Source organism: Thalassophryne amazonica, chromosome 9 (genome assembly GCF_902500255.1).
Source record: "Thalassophryne amazonica chromosome 9, fThaAma1.1, whole genome shotgun sequence".
Taxonomy (NCBI): domain Eukaryota; kingdom Metazoa; phylum Chordata; class Actinopteri; order Batrachoidiformes; family Batrachoididae; genus Thalassophryne; species Thalassophryne amazonica.
Genome location: NC_047111.1, coordinates 45,815,035 through 45,828,005, shown reverse-complemented (window position 1 = coordinate 45,828,005; position 12,971 = coordinate 45,815,035). Strand labels below are relative to the sequence as shown.

General features: G+C 41.2%; 1 protein-coding gene across 1 annotated transcript in view; it reads left to right on the top strand.

The window, feature by feature from the left end:
- acsl6 (acyl-CoA synthetase long chain family member 6) overlaps positions 1-12,971 on the top strand; it is a 138,164-nt gene that overhangs the window by 73,530 nt on the left and 51,663 nt on the right. Inside the window, exons 2-4 of the mRNA XM_034177985.1 lie at positions 4,940-5,160; positions 8,006-8,120; positions 10,491-10,555. Of these exons, the coding sequence (XP_034033876.1) occupies positions 4,940-5,160; positions 8,006-8,120; positions 10,491-10,555 (401 nt within the window). The remainder of the gene's footprint in view (positions 1-4,939; positions 5,161-8,005; positions 8,121-10,490; positions 10,556-12,971) is intronic.

Below are 12,971 nucleotides of genomic sequence, written 5' to 3'. Positions count from 1 at the left end.
TCTCCACTTCTCCAGACTAGACTCAACTTGCTCTCTACTCTCACTACAGATCACAATGTCATCTGCAAACATCATAGTCCATGGGGACTCCTGTCTGATCTCATCTGTCAACCTGTCCATCACCACTGCAAACAAGAAAGGACTCAGAGCTGATCCTTGGTGTAATCCCACCTCCACCTTGAATGAGTCTGTCATTCCGACTGCGCATCTCACCGCTGTCACACTATTCTTGTACATGTCCTGCACTACCCTAACATACTTCTCTGCCACTCCAGACTTCCTCATACAATGCCACAACTCTTCCCTTGGCACCCTATCATAAGCTTTTTCTAAGTCCACAAAAACACAATGTAACTCTTTCTGTCCTTCTCTGTACTTTTCCAACAGTATTCTCAGAGCAAACATTGCATCTGTAGTGCTCTTTCTCGGCATGAAACCATATTGCTGCTCACAGATCTTCACCTGTTTTCTAAGCCTAGCTTCTACTACTCTTTCCCATAACTTCATGCTGTGGCTGATCAGCTTTATGCCTCTGTAGTTACTGCAGCTCTGCACATCACCCTTGTTCTTGAAAATAGGAACCAGCACACTTCATCTCCACTCCTCAGGCATCCTCTCACTTTCCAAGATTTTATTAAACAATCTGGTTAGAAACTCTACTGCCATCTCTCCTAGACATTTCCATACCTCCATTGGAATGTCATCTGGACCAACTGCCTTTCCACTCTTCATCCTCTTCATAGCAGCCCTCACTTCTTCCTTGCTAATCTCTTTTACTTCCTGATTTACTCTCGCCACATCATCCAGCCTTTTCTCTCGCTCATTTTCTTTATTCATCAACTCTTCAAAATATTCCCTCCACCTTCTCAGCACACACTCCTCACTTGTCAGCACATTACCATGTGCATCTTTTACCACCCTAACCTGCTGCACATCCTTTCCAGCTCTGTCCCTTTGTCTGGCCAATCGGTACAAGTCCTTTTCTCCTTCCTTACTATTCAACTTCTTGTACAGCTCGCAATATGCCTTTTCCTTTGCTTTTGCCACTTCTCTTCTCGCCTTACGCCGCATCTCCTTGTACTCCTGTCTACTTTCTTCATCTCTCCGACTATCCCAAAACATTTTCGCCAACCTCTTTCTCCTTATGCTTTCCTGGACCTCTTCATCCCACCACCAAGTCTCCTTGTCTTCCTTCCACTGTCCAGATGTCATACCCAGTACTGTCCTAGCTGTGTCCCTCACCACATCTGCAGTACTTTTCCAATTGTCCAAAATTGCTTCCCCTCCAACTAGTGCTTCTCTCACCTGCTCGCTAAATTTCACACAACAGTCTTCCTCCTTCAGCTTCCACCATCTGATCCTTTGTTGAGCTCTCACTCTCTTCTTCTTCTTTACCTCTAAAGTCATCCTACAAACAACCATCCTATGCTGTCTAGTGACACTCTCTCCTGCTACCACCTTACAGTCTATGATTTCTTTTAGCTTGCATCTCCTATAAAGAATGTAGTCCACCTGTGTGCACCTTCCTCCACTCTTATATGTTACCCTGTGCTCCTCCCTTTTCTTAAAGTAGGTATTCACCACAGCCATTTCCATCCTTTTTGCAAAATCAACTACCATCTGTCCTTCCCCATTCCTATCCTTGATACCATATCTACCCATTACTTCCTCATCACCTCTGTTCCCTTCACCAACATGCCCATTGAAGTCTGCTCCTATCACCACTCTTTCATGCTTGGGCACACTCTCCACCACCTCATCTAATACACTCCAGAAATCTTCTCATTTAGCAACCATAACCTCCTGAAAAGAAATCAAAGATTCAAAAATCAAAGGATTTGAAGCAATGACAAAACACACAAAAATGCATTTCTTTCCTGTCACTTAATATGTTCAAACAAAAATTGCAACAAGTCATATGGTACTGTGCAAATATTTAGGCACATTTAATGCATCATAAAAGCATTAAAATGCTAAAAATCTGATGAATATTCAACGAATTTGATATGAATTGAAATGAATTTGATATGAATTTCAACTTTAATGATGATTGATAAGAAAAATGGGTTTGATTTACGTGTGATTTTTTTTTTTTTTTTTTTTTTTTTTTTTGGTATATAAGTTGTACCAGAGTATAAGTTGCAGGACCTCAAAAACTATTTTAAGAAAAGTGTGAGTTAAAGTATGAGTAATTGTCTTTTACAATCATTTTTATATTGCATGATCATTTGCAACTGTGTTTGTGCGGTATTCTACTGGCATGTACGCTTACAAATAAGTTAGTATTATTATTGTTGTTGTTGTTGTTGTTATTACATACATATTCACTTTTGGTGGAAGCGATTTTGAGTTGACATGCCAGTAAACGGGAAGCGGCATGAAACACTAATGTCTTGGGTCATGTTCGCTATTAGGTTATGTCCTCGTCTGTCGGACATCTCAGTGTGCTGCCCTCCTGTGTTCTTTTTTGTTAGTACATTTCCCTCTCTGCCTAATCATTACACCTGTTGAATATCAGTCTTTTTATTTAAGCCACTCCCGTTGTCTTTGCAGGTCGATTGCGTTCAGTCCCATGTTATACTGTAGTCGTTTGTCTGGTCCGTCATCAGTTTGTAAGTGTTTGCTCTCGCTGTGTTTCTTGGCTGTTGTTTTTTGTTACCTCCTCGTTCTGCTTCTCATTTAGGCTGTTGTTCGTTTTTGAATCTGTTTGTCACTTGGAATTGTCACCATTTGGCTTCACTGTCATGCTGTTGTATGAAACACCCTGGTTTTTGCCCTCACCACAGAGTCCTTGGCTGCTGCTAGTATTTGGGGTCCTACTTTGACTCAGTAGTGTGTTAAATGTAACACAGTACTTTTATTATTATAACTCTGGGGTGCCTAAAATGTTTGCACAGTCCTGTAGTTAACTGTTCATTTTGCTAGCCATCGCTTGCTGTTCAGTCTCTCAAGGAATATTCACTAAACAAGAGCAATCAGAGATTTCTGATGTCCGCCAATCCGGATCCAGGTCACCTCCAAAATTCAGTGGAGTCTTTCATGAGCTAATATCTATCTGTGGTGCAAATTTGGTGAGAATCTGTGAAGTAGTTTTGACGTAATCCTTCAAAGCCTATATAATGTGAACTCTTGATCCAGAATCTGGATCCGGATCCAGATCACTTCCAAAGTTCATTGGAGTCTTCCATGGCCTAATATCTATCTGTGGTGCAAATTTGGTGAGAATCCGTGAAGTAGTTTTGGCGTAATCCTTCAAAGCCTATATAAAGTGAAATCTGGATCTGGTGTCGCAGTCCAAACGGTCCCTCTAAAAACTGGTCCACCCTGCCTTCACTGTGTATGTGTCATCAGCCGCGGTTCACCGCTTATCACCTCATTTCTGCTTAAAATCTCAGCAACAGATATCTGAAGCTTTTATACAACAATCATTTCCACATAAATTCAGCATTATTTCATCATAAAAGACGGAGGAAGCGATCAGAGTGCCATGGCTACGCAAGCTGCTAGCTGATGCATTCGCTGCACGTCAGTCATTTCAAAGGATCACCAACTATCACCTCGTTTCTGCTTAAAACTGACTTCAGAATGATTTAAGAGGTTTTACCTTTATCATCTGATGGTTAATAATAACATTAATCCATTTGATTGCTTTGGGTAAAGAGACTGTCTTTGACGAGCTGCTGTGAACCGAAATGACACATGCGCAGTGGAGGCAGGGCAGACCAATTTTTAGGGGCAGACCGTTCAGTCTGCGACACCGGATGACTTCCCAAATTCTGTGGAGTCGTCCGTGGTGTATTATGTGTCTGTGGTGAAAATTTGGTGAGAATCCGTGGAGTAGGTTTGACGTAATCCTTCAAAGCCTATATTAAGCGTAATCCTGTGGCTGAATCCGGATTCAAAGGAGTCTTCCATGCCCGAATATCTATCTGTGGTGAAAATTTAATCAAAATCGGTGCAGTAGTTTTGACGTAATCCTGACGTAAACAGACAGACAAATAAATAAACGCTGATGATTTTATTACGTCCTTGGTGGACGAAACTAGGCGCACATGTAACATAAAGGCCAAAACTCCCTGTTGTTAGAATACATAATGAAATTGTTCCACAATAATGAGTGAGTGAGGAAAATAACGCTCAGAGAGCCTCAGATGTTTGCTTCTGTTTGCCTCTGTCCATGCGTCTGTGTCCCCATTCTGATTGGCCACATGCTCTAACGCCATTGGTTCAGTCAGGTGCTGTTGTCTCCGAGTGGATCCTCGGTGGGGGGAAGGAAACCCATCAGTTAGCTCTGCAGCTAGCTTCTGACCCAGCGAAATGATGTGTGTCACTGCACCTGTGTGGATTGTTTTATAGTCACACAACTTATCCATGCAGAGATGTGGTGTTAGTATAACTCTTAACTGGTACAACTTTTTTAAACTTAAGGAGGATTAGGAGTTTTGTTCTGTGTGTGTATGTGGGTGTGGATGTTTCTGTCTACAAAGTGACCTTTTTGGAATAAAGTCAGCCTTCCAGTCTGTGGTGGTATTGTGGAGTGGAATTCAGACGGATATTCATAAATGGTAAATGGACTGCATTTGTATAACGCTTTTCCATCTGCATCAGACGCTCAAAGCGCTTTACAGTAATGCCTCGCATTCACCACAATGTCAGGGTGCTACCATGCAAGGTGTTCACTACACACCGGGATCAACTAGGAGATTAAGGACCTTGTCCAACGGCCCTTAGTGATTTTCCGGTCAGGCTTGGATTTGATTTGAACCAAGGATCCTCTGGTCTCAAGCACAAAGCTTAACCATGAGACCATCAACTCCCCTACCCCCTATTCATACCATGAATGTGAAGCTTATGTAGTCTCTGGCACACACACACACACACACACTTCATTGCTATTTGTTAGGACTCCTTGGTCACAAAGTGTTCTTCTCCCCCCTAGAGCTGAGTTCCACCTTGGTGGAGAAGATGCAGGTTGAGGAGCTGATGAGTGGGCTGAGGATGCCAGAGATGGGAGAGTTTGGCCAGTTTTTCCGCTCCCTGCCAACGTTCACCCTTGTGGGTATTGGTGCCCTAACTGCAGTTGTGACATACTGGCTAGCAACTAGGCCCCGTCCCATCAAGCCACCTTGTGACCTGCTCCATCAGTCGGAGGAGGTGCCGGTAAGACGCACTCACCCATGGATCTAAACATCAGTGTATGTTAAAAGTAATAAAGTACAGACACCAATTCACAGACATACAGTGCTGTGACATTAAATGCACTGTACAAATTTTATTTGAATTGCCTTATTTAACACAGATGTAATCCAACTACTAACAACATGATGAGGTGACACAAATGTGTGTTTTGTCATGATTGCACAGAAATGCAAGTCCTGTGCAATGCATTTTTGTATTTGCCATTTTCCACATAAACCCCGAATAATAACGTATCTCATGCAGGGTGTAATTTTCTATCCCAGGCCTCTGTGCACACTTAACAATTTAGCATGTGCACATGAACTAATCCATCCATCCATTTTCTGTACCCATTTACTCCAATCAAGGGTCATGGCGTGCTGGAGCCTATCCCAGAAGTCATAGGGCGTGAGGCAGGGTCCATCCTGGACAGGACACACAAACAAATCAAATGTGGAAAATAACTGTATCTTTTCACAGTAGAATTTGCTTTCACTCTGGTGCTCTGGAGATGGGAAACCTTATCCTGCTCTCATGCCTAGAAGTGCGCATCGTAATGTGTGCTCTGTTTGTTTACTCTGAAATACAGTTCTACATTAAGTTGATGAGGCATTGTATCATCATGTAATGAATGGCCAGCTTTCGTCTTGCCCACAAGCTTATTTGTAACAATTTACCACTCTTTTACCACTGTTTGGGAACGTTTGGGAACTTTTGCCATCTCCTGGCAAAATACCAGGCGAATGTCAGGTGAATCTTGGGATTGAGCCACCCCTATTAGCAAACCCTTCCCACATGTTCAAAATTTCTTTGCGGCAAGAAAAACTGTTTGTGAACTGTTCTGGAATGTTTTACTAACCCTGACAAAACCCAAAATTTGCTACGTTCATCAGCATTTGCAGCTCTGTGATATACTAGCTTTAAAAACACTGATTCGCACCCCAGTCGACAGATGTTATGAATGCTACATTCCATTTCTAGTCATAAATTTTCCTAAATCATGTTGTTTTATATCTATATATGTGATATCTGAAATGTCAAACTCAAATCAGGATTTAGAGATATGGCACATTACAGTAAAACACAATTTTTAGTTAAACCTTTTAGTCAAAATTCCCACAAAAAAAAAAATCAGGCAGGTAGGAATGAGTGGTAAAGAAAAGGGTGTTTCCAGAACCATGACTCAAAATGAGCTCAACTGGCAGACAAACAGTTACTGTAAGACGCGGTCAAATCCAGCAATAAGGAACTGTTATTGCTGACTATTATTGCAGACTGACCTCAAAATGTTTCACCAAGTGTTGGTATTAATGTAGTGTATACACTAAACAATTACAGATATATTGTTCTCATCATAAAGACACGTGGTCTAGATATTTCCAGGAAATGAACTTGTATTCACAAAGTTTTAACAGTGATATTCATAACTTAAGCTTAATAACTGGGAAATTCCAACATCCCACTTTGGATGGAATGTGGCATTAGATCGTCAGAACTGAGGTCAAGAACAACAAAATGGTAAAAATGGCAACAACATCCTGAGAGAGTAGATGGTTATGTTCATATGGGTCAGGTCTGCCAGTCAGCTGGTTGGACAACAGCAGGAAGGACTGAGGGCACCTAGTGGCCAATGAGGAAATAACAAGTGTCTGTTAATAAATGAGAACACAGAATAGACAGTTTACTTGTAAGTTACACATCACAATCAGTGTGAAATTAGTCTGGAAGATGAGCCTCGTCAGCCTACTAGAACTAGGGAACTCAGAATTTAAAGTTTTAAATTTTCTTCTTTGACATACAGCAATCAATATTGATCAAAGGTACTCAGAGCACAGTGATGTCAAAACCACATTTCAAAGTATCAGGCATGTAGAGATATTGCAGGGCTTTTAAACAAACAGTCAAGTTTGTCGATATAATATCTGAAATTTTTACCATAAAATTACAAATTTCGCAGTACAGTATATTGCCAGAAATTTGAAATTGAATTCTGACTGTTGCTTAAGTTTGATTAGAATTGGCAGTTATGATATGTTGCTACCGTACAAACATAGTTAGAGACCAATTCAATTTATTTCATTCATATAGCACCAAATCACAACAAAGCTGCCTCAAGGCGCTTCACACAAGTAAGGTCTAACCTTACCAGTCCCTAGAGTAAGCACACAGGTGATAGTGGTAAGGAAAAACTCCCTCTGATGATTTGAGGAAGAAACCTCAAGCAGACCAGACTCAAAGGGGCGACCCTCTGCTTGGGCCATGCTACCGACACAGTTGACAATACAAATATACAGGAAATTTTGGGAGTCTATGTTGGTGTCCAGCATGGGAAGCTTGCAGAAGAAGACACCCACTCTCAATTATGGATAGAGCCACACTTGAAACAGAGAGAAAAAACAGAAACAGGCAACAGAAAATAAATATGGCGTAATTTGTCAGAATTAAGCAACAAGAAAAACAGAAGAAATACTAAGGTGATTGCCGGCCACTAGTCCTAAGCTTCACTAAGAGACCCAGACTTTAGATAAAGTTGAAGCCACGACCCGCTCTGTTTCCTAATAAAATAAATTTAAAAGGATAGGAAGCATAGTTCCATACTATGTCAGTATGCTAGCCATATGAAAACGAAAATAAGTGCAGACCAAGGCAATCACAAGAGCATACACCTCCGCCGACATTACATTTGTCTTTGCTGGTGTACATTTAGTTGGAGAAACAGAAACAATTTTCCTATTATTCTGCCTTTGGATTTCTTTCCAGCACCATCTTCATGATATGGTAACTTTTGAACCTACAAAACAACTCTGTCTCTGTGTGTCTTCGTCAGCATGAAGATGGAGGTCGCAGGTCCATGATGGGTGACCACTCCAAACTGATGACTCATTACCACGATGATGCCAGGACTCTGTATGAGGTCTTCCAGAGAGGCCTCCATATATCTGGTGGGTGTGATGCAGAGGTGGGAAGTTACCATCAAGTCACTCTCAAGTCATGAATCAGCAAGTCTCAAGTCATAATGACCGCCAATTGTTTGCAAGGTGACTTAAGACTTGACTTGGGACTTGCAGATTGATGACTTGATAGTGACTTCGTCCCACCTCTGGTGTGATGTATGAATGCAAACACTGAAAACTAGTCTTAGTGGACAGGTTCCACAGAATATGATGTTTGGCTTTTGAACTGTATTCCGAAACAAGCGTTATATTGTTAAGCTTCAGTATCTACGCTGGTATGTGAGCTGCACTTGTTGGAGCTCACATACCAGTTTCATCTACAGACAAAAGCAAACATCTCTGCTTTCTCCCTCAGCCCTTATCTCTGCTGCTTCAGATAAAATCTGCTCTGGTTTGCTCAGGATGTAACAACCAGAGGACAAAAGTGCAAACATAAATTACCAACTTACAGTGTGAAGAAATTTTCCTCATAATCACCTTCGAGCCACACCTTCTTTCAAGCTAAAGAAATGTATTATTGTTCATGCTTAAAGTGGTCATATTATACAACACAACACAACGTGGAAAAAGCACAGCACTGTGAATACTTTCCGGATGCACTATATGGTTAACACATTGGGCCTCATGTATCAATGTGGCGCACTTGTGGCGTAAATTTACGGTGTAAATTTGAAGTACACCAAAGTTGCCGTGACATGTATCAAGCAGTGCGCACCTGCCCATTTCCGGCGTACGCCTGACGTGACCTTGATAAATGCAGCGGGTGAAAACAATCGTAATTATAATAAACACGCCCATAAATATTCAGACTCCGCTTCAGACACACCCTCATTTTACGACATGGAAGCCAGGAAGACGGCAAAGAAAAAGAACTCCACCAATCACGACGCGTGCCAATAGAGCGTCAAAAGCGGCCGTCGCATCAATTGTTTTGTAGTATATAATCAAAAAAGTGTTACAGTGGTCCCTCGTTTATCGCGGGAGTTAAGTAGTCAGCGTTATTTTTACAATTATTATAGACGTTTTAAAGCTGTAAACACTCTCAACGTTCAAACCTTAGTAGAAAAATAAGACCAACCTGTTTTCAGGCCCAAACATTTGTTTGAGAAATAAAAATAGAACGTTTTCCTATAAATAATTATGATGGCTTTTAGAACTAACGAATTCAATTCTAACGATCAACGTACGAGGTTGGACACATAAGAAATTATTAATAGTGACTGACCAGTATTTCACAGTTCCTCTGATCACGCATCTTCGTCCTGGTGCCGCGCCTTTTTCCACTGAGTCAAACCTCGCTGCAGGTGTCTTTGTCCGAGTGAAGACACAGTTGTGGGTAGTTGTTGGCGCTCTTTTTTCTTCTGGGAGAGAAGATTCTTATAAACAGACACGCAGAACACAATGCACTGTAAAAAAAAAAAAAAAAAAGCATGCAAAATTGGACTAAAAAATCCGCGAAACTGCGAGGCCGCGAAAGGTGAACCACGTTATAGCGAGTGACCACTGTATTCTCTTTTCTTGTCAATAATTCTTGACGTGGATATTTGCTCGCTCAATTAATAAGATGCCTAATTTTTCAGATTTCTTTATTTTTAAAATTTATTTCTTTATTTATTTTATTGTAACAAACGAATGGAGAAGACAAAACCTGATTGCAGCATGAGCGAAGGGAATGACAACACTACAGTTGTTATTATCAATTTCATAGTCTAAAACGATCACACCACATAAAGTTAAGCTCAGCGCTGCTCTGGCTCCAGGCTGTGGAGAAAAAGGCGAGCAGCGCTTTCTTTGTGGTCAGCACTGTGGCCACGGATCATGCTCGATAGACCAACAATTTGTATTGATTATTATGTAGTATAATAATTGATTTGTATAATGGCACTGTTTATCATGTTGATCATTTACATTTTTATGTGGATTCCAGCGCTGGTTCATTTTGGTGTATAATTTACGCCACCTCTCGACCTGGTGTATATTTTCAGCGCAGCGTACGCCAATGACCACATTGATAAATGCCAAGTAGCGCAGCCATTTTGGCGTACACCCCATATACGCTCAAATATCGCCGTATGCAACGTTGATACATGAGGCCCAATGTGTCTGCACTGATGCAGGCACCCAACCATTTACAAAATACACGTCTATTCAAATAACCTATTAGCTTTCCAGGATAGCCATTCTAATGTTCAGTGTTTTTCATTGTCTTATAGAATCTGGATGGCAGCATGAAAATAGCACACGAACAGGGTTATGAAAAATTTATCCAGAGCCTTTGAGTGATCCGCATCTGTTGTTTAAATGATCAATCATGCATTTGTTTCTAAACCCCATTTTATTTTACCCTGTGTTCAACAGGTGATGGACCTTGCCTAGGCTCCCGGCTCCCTAACCAACCTTACAAATGGATTTCCTACAATGAGGTTGGTGCTGTTCAGGAGATATCTGATCCCCTCACAAACACAATAACTCAGGGAAAAATCAAGCTTAAATGTGTTTCATTTGAAACCTTCCCCAGGCAAACAGGTGTGGCACGACTATGGCAATCTGCTGAAGAACGGAGCTAAATATGTGGCTATTATGTACCTACTTACTCGCACATACAATGCTCAGACAAACCTGGTCATGTTTCATGGGCATACAGGGAAAGCCCCAGTACAAAACTCCAAAAAGAGTTTGACCATCTGGCTCTGGCATTGCACTGCACAAAAAGGTTTTCAGGGTACAGTAAGCACTATCCAGGTGCCCAGGCCCAGCAGGCCAGCACCTGAAATCAAACCACAGAATGGTAGTCCAAATCATATGCCATAGGAAGCTTTAATATTTTTGAAGCTGAACATATATTAAAGTACTTGGTACTTTAGTAGGCTTTAAAAGGCATTACAAGAATAATAAAATTGGTTGCTATAGTTTAAAGACTATTGCTTTCAGGATTGTGTGTTGTGTGCCATTGTTTGTCTGGTTGTATTTTGTAAATTTGAGTTTATTGAATAATTTTGCATGCTTTTTTTGTATTTGTCATCATGGGTATGTGTGTGTGTGTATACATGTATATATTTATGTATGTGCATATACAGGGTGGGCCAATAAAATGTTACCACTTTTGATCGTACACAAGTTTTTGAAATGAGAACTTATTTGAAAATTTTATTTACAGACTTGTAACAGAAGCATTAAATTAACATTTGATACCAAAAGTTTCCCACTTTGTCTCTTGTTTTCTGACAGTTCAACTGATATGTTCAATCCATGCTCCTCTTCTTTGGATTACAAAAGTAGTAACATTTTATTGGCCCACCCTGTATATCTTTATGTGTAGATATTAATTTATGAAATTGTGTTTATGTGTGCATGTGTGTATATACTGCTTGTTTTTACAGTATAAGTGATGGGCATTTATAAGCTTTGCTTCTGCCCTTACCCTTTTGGTCACACAGGTTCATTGTAGAGTTATTTTGTTGTGAGTTGTTTTTGTTGTTGTTGTTGTTGAATTGTGTGCCGAATAAATTCATTCATATATATATATATATATATATATATATATATATATATATATATATATATATATATATATATATATATATACGAGGGCTGTCAATAAAGTTACGGTCCTTTTTATTTTTTTCAAAAACTATATGGATTTCATTCATATGTTTTTACGTCAGACATGCTTGAACCCTCGTGCGCATGCGTGAGTTTTTCCACGCCTGTCGGTGACGTCATTCGCCTGTGAGCACTCATTGTGGGAGGAGTCGTCCAGCCCCTCGTCGGAATTCCTTTGTCTGAGAAGTTGCTGAGAGACTGGCGCGTTGTTTGATCAGAATTTTTTCTAAACCTGTGAGACACATCGAAGTGGACACGGTTCGAAAAATTAAGCTGGTTTTCAGTGAAAATTTTAACAGCTGATGAGAGATTTTGAGGTGATTCTGTCGCTTTAAGGACTTTTCACGGTGTGAGACGTCGCGCAGCGCTCTCAGGCGGCGTCATCAGCCTGTTCAAGCTGAAAACCTCCACATTTCAGGCTCTATTGATCCAGGACGTCGTGAGAGAACAGAGAAGTTTCAGAAGAAGTCGGTTTCAGCATTTTATCCGGATATTCCACTGTTAAAGGAGATTTTTTTAATGAAAGACGTGCGGACGGGTCCGCGCGTCGGGACGCAGCCGACGCGGTGCGGCGGCACAGGAAAAACACCTCCGTGTTGATAACCATTTGTAAAATCCAGGCGGCTTTTGATGGCTTTCAGTGGAGTGAGTATATGAGAAATTGTTTAACAGGCAGGACATGTTCCAACTTGTCCTTAAGGCTTTCAACAGAGGTGTTTTTCCTGTGGCGGAGCGTCGCGGCGGCTGCGTCCCGACGCGCGGACCCGTCCGCACGTCTTTCATTAAAAAAATCTCCTTTAACAGTGGAATATCCGGATAAAATGCTGAAACCGACTTCTTCTGAAACTTCTCTGTTCTCTCACGACGTCCTGGATCAATAGAGCCTGAAATGTGGATGTTTTCAGCTTGAACAGGCTGACGACGGCGGCTGAGAGCGCTGAGCGACGTCTCGCACCGTGAAAAGTCCTTAAAGCGACAGAATCACCTCAAAATCTCTCATCAGCCGTTAAAATTTTCACTGAAAACCAGCTTAATTTTTCGAACCGTGTCCACTTCGATGTGTCTCACAGGTTTAGAAAAAATTTTGATCAAACAACGCGCCAGTCTCTCAGCAACTTCTCAGACAAAGGAATTCCGACGAGGGGCTGGACGACTCCTCCCACAAGGAGTGCTCACAGGCGAATGACGTCACCGACAGGCGTGGAAAAACTCACGCACGCGCACGAGGGTTCAAGC